Raw genomic sequence first — 9,270 nt, 5'->3', positions numbered from 1 at the left:
TAAGATGGAAGACCTTCAGTGTTCACATACTGTGGAAGGGTGGATTTAAAGATCAGCTTACTAATTCTACATTTGTGTTCATCCAATGAAAATAATTAAAATATGTGCCAAGATTTATCTATAACTATCTTCTATGCAGCATTGTTCACAATAGCAAAAGATTGGAAACATATTAAATGACTGATAATTAGAAATCGATTAAAAAAATATGGTACATCCATGGAAGGGAATATCATGTAGCCACTATACATCATGTTTTTTTTTTTTTTTAAGATTTTATTTATTTATTTGACAGAGAGAGACACAGCGAGAAAGGGAACACAAGCAGGGGGAGTGGGAGAGGCAGAAGCAGGCTTCCCACTGAGCAGGGAGCCCAATGCGGGGCTCCATCCCAGGACCATGAGCCGGAAGGCAGACCCTTAATGACTGAGCCACCCAGGCACCCCATACATCATGTTTTCAAAGACCATTTAATGATATGGAGAAAAATATGTGTGTGTCATTAAGTGAAAAAAGAAAATTGTACAGCACAATTCAATTTTTGGCAAATAATATGCACATAGATAAGTGAAAGGAGGGCGCCTGGGTGGCTCAGTTGGTTAAGTGACTGCCTTCGGCTCAGGTCATGATTCTGGAGTCCCGGGATCGAGTCCCACATCGGGCTCCCTGCTCAGCAGGGAGTCTGCTTCTCCCTCTGACCCTGCCCCCGTCATGCTCTCTCTATCTCATTCTCTCTCTCAAATAAATAAATAAAATCTAAAAAAAAAAAAAGTGAAAGGATATATACTAAAATTTTCTTTTTCTTTTTTTTTTAAAGATTTTATTTACTTAGAGAGAGAGAGAGAGAGAGAGAGAGAGAGAGCATTGAGTGGGGGGAGGGGCAGAGGGAGAGGGAGAAAGAGAATCTCAAGCAAGCTCCCCACTGAGCGCAGAGCTCCACGCGTGGCTCTGTCTCATGACTCTGAGACCTGAGTAAAATCAAGAGTCAGAAGCTTACTGACTGAGCCACCCAGGTGTCCCTAAAATTTTCTTTCTTCCTTTTTTTTTTTGTTTTAAAGATTTATTTATTTGACAGAGAGACACAGTGAGAGAGGGAACACAAGCAGGCGGAGTGGGAGAGGGAGAAGCAGGCTTCCTGCTGAGCAGGGAGCCTGATGCGGGGCTCCATTCCAGGACCCTGGGATCATGACCTGAGCCGAAGGCAGGCGCTTAACTGACTGAGCCACCCAGGCGCCCCTTTCTTTTCTTTTCTTTCTTTTTTTTTTAAAAAGATTTTATTTATTTATTTGTCAGAGAGAAAGAGAGAGAGAGAGAGCACAACCAGGGGAAGCGGCAGGCAGAGGGAGAAACAGGCTCCCCGCTGAGTAAGGAGCCCAATGTGGGACTCGATCCCAGGACCCCAGGATCATGACCTGAGCCGAAGGCAGATGCTTAACCGACTGAGCCACCCAGGCGTCCCTAAAATTTTATTTTTTTAAATATTTATTTATTTATTTTAGAGAGAGAGTGTGTTGGGGGGAAGGGGTAGGGGGAGAAGGAGAGAGAGTCTTAGGCAGATTCCACACTTAGAGTGGAGCCCGATTTGAGGTGTGGGGCCTGACGAAGGGCTCGATCTCACCACCCTGAGATCACTACCTGAGCTGAAACCAAGAGTCAGACCCTTAACTGACTTTGCCACCCAGGTGCCCCTATATACTAAAATTATAAGGTAGTTATAGACTACAAGTGACTGTGTGTTTCTCCATCTTTCAGCTTTTCTACATTAAATATTGGAAGTCCACCCCCTCTTTTTTTTATTATGAATTTTTTAATAAGAAAAGAGACATGCTAAAACAGATCACTTTGTAGTATAGTGAATCCAAAATGGGTCACACTTTACTTGTCTAGTTACAATCTCTTGCCAGTTCACTATTTGGACATCTTTGCTGGGATCCTTACCCGAGAGAGTCTTCCCCTTCAGTTCTTGGCTTCACCATGCTCCCATATACTGAGAATAAAACTGGTTCTGGCAAGGTCTGGAGTGTGTGGATAAGGTGTGGAGTGAGGGAGTGGGGAGGGCCTGCTACCTCAGGACCAGGGGTGGGACTGAAAATTTCAAGGCACAGAGCTCTTCTCTAGCTGGCATACCCATCTTCCCCATTACTCGTGTCCATTTTTTTTAATTCACAAGTATACACTTACAAAGTTCCCCTTCATAAACTTTGAGGGTGGAGAACTTGGACCAAAGCCTGGATGTAAAGGAAAGCCTACTACTACCACCACCAGCCACTCTGAAGGCGGAACTAAAGAGAAACAATCCAGTGTTTCCCTTTTGTCACCAGGGCAGTGGCAGACTCTCACCACTGTAAAAGGCTATATAGGTTTTGACTGGTTCTTCATGTAGACCCAGTTGACGGCAACCAATCAGGAAAGATGCTGTAAGAAATGTTTATTCTTTCCACCACTCTCAACTTGCCATCAGCATGTCCTCAGTGACTGTGCTCTAAATTGGAAGAAGTATGAAATACTGAATACAAATAAAATGGAGCACCATCTCACCTCCGTAACTTGGTTCGAGTGTTTCCACTGAGTACTGGGATAAAAGGTGAAGTTTTACTGCATGTATCTCTATTCTACTTCTACTTTCCACGCTTAGCTCAGATACCTCCTCCTCCTCCAAGGCATCTTCATCAGGATTCCTCCCTTGTTCCTGGGCCTCCTGTGGCACTTAGGCGAAGCCTCATTGCGGAATCGCCACACCCTGCCCGGTGGTTACAGGTACCATGGCACTTGGAGGTACAGGCGGCCGTGGCCTTGGGATCGAGAGCATGGGATCTGGAATCAGAGAGACCTAGAATCCCCATCTCTTCCTAGCTTTGGGATAATGGCAAGATACTTTGCATCCGCGAACTTTGATTTCCTCATCTACTGACTATAGCTAATAACACTGACTTTAGACAGTTCATCAGAAAAGAAGGGGCCAAGAAATGGGAGAAGTCATAATTATTTGAAGGCAGACGTGTTTTATTCACCTTCCTTTCTAATTGTGCCCAATTCCGTGCTGTACACAGAGGAAGGGCTTGCTAAATATTTAATATTGTTGCATCAAATTTGAAAAATTTGGGTGAGGAGTGGTAGTTTTGCCAAACTACCTTCTGAAATGCCGCAAGGAATTGAATAGAAGACTAAGACTTAGGGCTTGTGTATCTTTATCTTTCAAAAAAAAAATTGTGGCAAAATATACATAACATAAAATTTACCGTTCAAACGATGTTTAAGTATACGATTCAGTGGCATTAAGTACACTTACCTGGTTGTGCAACCATCTCCACTAGGGCTTGTCTGTCCTCGTTTCTTTCTTCCTTCTCCGAACCATTTATGTATTATTGGTAGTAGTAAAGAACATTTCCAAATGGTATACACTCCAAAAATAAATGGAACTCCCTATCTCCATGCTCATGCCTGTCTGTAGGGGATTTATAGAAGTCATACCCACACAATCATTTCCTCATCACTCAAAGCCACAATCGGGTTTTTCACACTTGTTTCCAGGACCAACGAGGTGTATCTTTTGAACGGTTTACTAAATCGATTAAACTGCTCTGCCCGTAGTATGCTTTAAGTTGTAAGTTTTTTGAAAATTAAAGTACAATTGACATACAATAGCCTGTTAGTTTCAGGTGTACATAATAGTGATTTGATACTTTTGTACATTATGAGATGATCCCCATGTTAAGTCTAGTTACCATGTCACCATACAGAGTGATTACAAAATTATTGACTATATTTCCTATGCTACACATTACATTCCCATCACTCATTTATTTTATAACTGGAAGTTTGTATCTCTTGGTCCCCTTCACCTATTTTAGGTGTCCCCACCTCCACTCTAGTAACCAACAGTTTCACCTATTTTAGGTGTCCCCACCTCCACCCTAGTAACCAACAGTTTCCTCTATTTATGAGTCTGTTACTGTTTTGTTTCGTTTGTTTTATTTTTTAGATTCTACATATAATTAAAATCACATGGTATTTGTCTTTCTCTGACTTATTTCACTTAGCATACTAACCTCTAGGTCCATCCATGTTTTCACAAATGGCAAGATTTCATTCATTTTTTTATTTTTTTTATTTTTTTTATTTTTTTTTTTTTAAAGATTTTATTTATTTATTCATGAGAGACAGAGAGAGAGAGAGAAGCAGGCTCCCAAGGAGCAGGGAGCCCGATGTGGGACTCGATCCCAGGACCCTGGGATCATGACCTGAGCCGAAGGCAGACGCTTAACCATCTGAGCCACCCAGGCGCCCTTCATTCATTTTTTTAAAGATTTTTTATTTATTTATTTGACAGGGAGAGAGAGCACACCAGCAGGGGGAGCTACAGGCAGTGGGAGAGGGAGAAGCAGGCTCCCCGCTGACCAGGGAGCCTGATGCGGGGCTGGATCCCAGGACCCTGAGATCATACCCTGAGCCGAAGGCAGATGCTTAACCGACTGAGCCACCCAGGAGCCCTGATTTCATTCATTTTTATGGCTGAGTAATAGGGCTTATCTTTCTTAAACATAGAAGTTCTCTGGATGATGCCAAGGATATGAAAATGGCACTTTAATATATTTGTTAATAAAGCATCATAAATCTTACTTTTTTTCAGAGATAAAATATCTTTCTAAGATTCTGCACTTCTCAGAGCCCTGCACATTTGAATTAGCTGAATGAATTATAGTGTAGTGACTCAGATTTGCTGGTTTAAATTTTGGCTTTCCCGCTAGTTCACAGTGTAATCTTGGACAAATTACTTAAACTTTCTATGTCTTAGTTTTCACATCTTAAAAGAGGGTCATACTAATAGTATTTATCTTAGAGATTTGGGATGATTAATTGAAAAAATAGTGCCTCACACATGGTAGTTGGCATATAAGTATTAGGTATTGTTTTTATTCTTAGAAATAATGTCCTCAAAGTCTCTTTCCTGCTGCACTTGAATGTGATGTGAGGCCAAAGAGTTCATCAGTTTTGTCTGCTGATGTGTTCCCTGCAAATACCTCCAAATGGGCTTTTAGTCCAGCTCTCCCTCCCTTTTTTCTGCCTTAAAATTTTATTTGCACTCCCTCCCTTTTTTCTGCCTTAAAATTTTATTTTTTTGAGAGTTAAGATGGTTGACCACTATTTCTCGTGCTTTTTGGGTTTTATTTTAAAGGTGAAGTGAGTTTGGGGAAGGAGATGGTTAGGAAAATAAACTCTCTTTTTTCTTCCTTCCTTCTTCCCTTCCTCTTCTCCTCCCTCCCTCTTTCTTTTCTTCCTTTCTTTTTCTTCCTTCTTTTTTTTTTTTTTTAAGATTTTATTTACTTATTCATGAGAGACAGAGAGAGGCAGAGGGAGAAGCAAACTCCCTGCTGAGCAGGGAGCCCGACGCAGGACTCGATCCCAGGACCCCGGGATCATGACCTGAGCCGAGGGCAGACGCTCAACCAACTGAGACACCCAGGTGCCCCCTTCCTTCCTTCCTTCCTTCCTTCCTCCCTCCCTCCCTTTCCTTTCTTTCTTTCTCTCTCTCTTTCTTTATTTTTCCCTCCCTCTCTCTTTCTTCTTTGATTCATCAACCTCAGTGATCCAAGGGAATTAACTAGAACACTTAGTGACTTCCAAAAGTACATTTGTAGGAGCCCTTGGTTTAACCTGGGAAAATCCCGAGCTGTCCAGTTGTGGAAAGTTGTGATTCTTGCCTGTAGGAGGCGCTCTTTGTCAGTGTTATCCTAAACCTGGAAGAGGGAGGGGGGAAAAGGCAGGCGAGGCAGCCATGACGTAGGCAGGAAATAAATTGTAAGGCTACCCAAAGAGAAGATCCAGTTTTCACTTGCAGAGGCAGCAAGTCTTGGGTTCTCTTCCCGCGCAAATGGGAGTTTCTCTGGAACTTGGATTACGCAGAGGATTCTAATTTCTTTAAAACTTTATTTTCAGGCAATTTCCCCTGGAACCATTTACCTCCAGAGGATCAACGGAATTGGATCTGAAGGTATGTGATTAGCACCTTTCTCCTGCTGAGGTCTTGCACTCTAGCCTTGTTCCTTGCTTCAGTCACAGACTAAACTGTGTTGCAAAAACTCTCGTGGGCAATGGCATTATTTCTGCCTGGATTTACTAGCCATGTCAGGGAAAACGAAGGTTTAAAAAGCCTTAGGAAAGCTCCAACACAGACTTTTACAGGCGGAAATATGCTAGTCCATAAATGCAAACAAAGTCCGGAGGACTCATTGAAGTCTGGTCAACTGAAGTGGAGACAAAGTCTGGCCCACTACAGATTGGAATTTTTGGGAAACTGCAGGGCAAACGTACGATACCTTAGAATTGGAATCCGTCTCCAAGAAGCCATTCATTTGGTTTCTGGTATCACAGACTACTCCGAGAAGGGAAGACCTCATGGACGATCACATTAAAAATACCATTTTTTTTCTTTCTCTGTCTCCCCCTCTCTCTTTCTCTCTCTCTAAGTAAGCTGCACACTCAATGTGGAACTTAAACTCACAACCCTGAGATCAAGTCACATGCTCTACCTACTGAGCCAGCCATACACCCCTCTATTTTCTTTTTCTAACAATAAAAGTAATGTGTGTTCATTGCATAAAATGCGAGAAACTCAGACAGGAGCCAAAAAGAGAATTTATAGTATCTGTATTTATACCACCTAGATATAACCACTCTTTGTTACTGATGTTGTTTTTTGTTAATATTCTCCTTCCTTTGGAAAGTGGTTTCTTGTTTCTAAATAGCCAAGTCTTGCAAAGAGAATATATACCTTGAGGCCTTATAGAATGAATAATATTACTGAAAAATTTTATTCGTTCATTGCTCCTCTGATTAGAATGGAATTTAGTATAGAAAATACCATATGAACTTTATGAACTGATCGGGTGGAAATACTAATTTAGGCAATTTGTGACTTCCTTCAATGATTTGAGCAACTCTTGTCCAAAACCACCCTTTCTTTTGGGGTCTAGGATTATGGCTTCTCTTTTTGTGCGGTATGGACCTGTCCCGTTATGGTTGTTCTTGGATTAGTGGACACTTCTGAAATATAAATCCCCAGACTGCTTTATTTCTAAAATGAAAGGTGTAAATCTAAGCACTATTTCTGCCATTTGGTGGAAATGAATTAAGAGTTCTAACAGGGAGAGATTGTGCTTTGTCATCTTCCCTTTTCACTAGCTTTCACCAGGGACATTTTGATTTGGGAGAAATGAAGGTAAATTGGGTTCCAAAAAAAACTCCCTCCAGACCTCCAAAAGGGTCACCACGCAAGTGTTGGGCTCATTTTTTTGACTATTGGTTTTTGAAGCAAGCTCACAGGAATTTTTATTTTTCAGCACTTTTGGGAAAGTCTCATGCCTGGAACGGAGGAGGCCTGGGAAGTTGGGGTTCTGTGTATACCTCCTCTCTCATGTGCTGCCCCACCTCTGTCTCTTTCAGGCTGGCCATGACATCTCAAGGTCAAAATTCGGGTTTCCGTTCAGATGATAATGGTCAATCGAGCTTCCGTGGGAAGCTTCTGACTATTGATTCAAAGCTGGGGAACCAAGATGTGGAGGGCTTAAAGTTTCTCTGCCGAGACTGCGTCTCCCACAAGAACCTGGAGAAGTCCAGCTCAGCCTCAGACATATTTGATCATCTGTTGGAAGAGGAGTTGCTGAGTGAGGAAGACCCCTTCTTTCTAGCGGAACTCCTCTACATAATCAAGCAGAAATCGCTGCTGCGGTACCTCAACCAAAGCAAAGAGCAAGTGGAGAGTTTGCTGCCTACCCGAGGGAGGGTCTCTCTGTTCAGGTGAGGAGGGGTCTGTGATCAAGACGGCGCGGGGGGTGGGGGGCGCGGGGTGCGGGGCGCGGGTGTTCCATCTAGTTCGTGTTCATTCGGGCCACTGGGCTTTGAAAGGAGGCTGGGGGGGCGCCTGGGTGGCTCAGTCGTTGGGCGTCTGCCTTCGGCTCAGGTCATGATCCCAGGGTCCTGGGATCGAGCCCCGCATCGGGCTCCCTGCTCCGCGGGACGCCTGCTTCTCCCTCTCCCACTCCCCCTGCTTGTGTTCCCTCTCTCGCTGTCTCTCTCTCTGTCAAATAAATAAAATCTTAAAAAAAAAAACCTGTTTAAAAAAAAAAAAGAAAGGAGGCTGGGATTAAGATCTTTTTCTTATCTATGTTCTTGGATGACACAATGCTTCTAAACCAGGAGATCTCTCCAAGGCAGGTACTCATGAGATGAGAGGTTGGGAGGTCAGCAAGGGTTTTCAAAGCCCCGCTCTGGACCTGCCAGTGGCTGCCCTTGGCTGGCTTCTCACCGCCAAAGGAAGCCTGCCTCAACAAAGCAGGCCTTCACTTTCCTTTTACTCTCCCATTCACAGACAGCCCTTCCTGTGAGTCACTGTGGGGACTCAAAGGGAGGGAATGCATGTGTTCTTGCGGCCAAATAAGCAAAATGAAAAAGGAGATGTGTCTCTGGGGCAGGGAAGGACAGCATTTATGCCATGTCCAGTTTCAAATTTTCATACATTTTTGGGTGAAGCCCAGAGAGGTAAAATACAGACATTTTACCCATGGGGTGACATACAGGCATCTGGTCTATCATGGGTCAGACCTTAGATAACACGATTTTATTTATTTAAGATTTTTATTTGTAATTGAGATATAATTGACCTACAACATTATAATAGTTTTAGGTGTACAACATCATGATTTGATATATGTATATATTGTGAAATGATCGCCATAGTAAATTTGACGTTCATCACCACATATAGTTATAAATTTTATTTTTGTGGTGAGAACTTTTAAAACCCACTCATTAGCAACTTTTAAATATATAACACAGTTTAGTTGATCTTTGAGCCTGCCTCTACCGCTTATTGTGTTATCTTTTTAAATTTTATTTTATTTTTAATCTTATTTTTTGAGAGAGAGAGCGAGCACGTGTGCGCGCGGGGGCGCAGGGTGGGGGGGGAAGGGAGACAGAGAATCTTAAGCAGACTCCATGCTCAGTGTGGAGCCTGATGCAGGGCTTGATCTCACAACCCTGAAATCATGACCTGAGCCAAAATCAAGTCAGAAACTTACCCGACTGCACCACCCCGGCGCCCCCTTACTGTGTTATCTTAATGTAATAGGCCACTGAAAGCTCAGAGTTTTAGTTTTGAATCTAAACTAGATTCAAAATTGTACTACTCATAGGTAGTATGTACAGTGGGATTCAAAATTGTCTACTCATAGGTTGTGATCATTCACATGAAAGAGAATGTTTATAAAAAAG

The 9,270-nt window shown here is 42.6% G+C and overlaps 1 protein-coding gene across 1 annotated transcript in view; it reads left to right on the top strand.

Annotated features, from left to right (window-relative positions):
* Positions 1-5,841: 5,841 nt before the first annotated feature.
* CASP10 (caspase 10) overlaps positions 5,842-9,270 on the top strand; it is a 32,559-nt gene continuing 29,130 nt past the window's right edge. The window contains exons 1-2 of the mRNA XM_032404656.1: positions 5,842-5,992; positions 7,444-7,797. Coding sequence (XP_032260547.1) covers positions 7,451-7,797 — 347 coding nt within the window. The 5' untranslated portion in view covers positions 5,842-5,992; positions 7,444-7,450. The remainder of the gene's footprint in view (positions 5,993-7,443; positions 7,798-9,270) is intronic.

This window comes from Phoca vitulina, unplaced genomic scaffold (assembly GCF_004348235.1).
Source record: "Phoca vitulina isolate PV1807 unplaced genomic scaffold, GSC_HSeal_1.0 scaffold1, whole genome shotgun sequence".
NCBI classification, from domain to species: Eukaryota; Metazoa; Chordata; class Mammalia; order Carnivora; family Phocidae; genus Phoca; species Phoca vitulina.
This window is presented reverse-complemented; position numbering and strand designations above follow the sequence as displayed.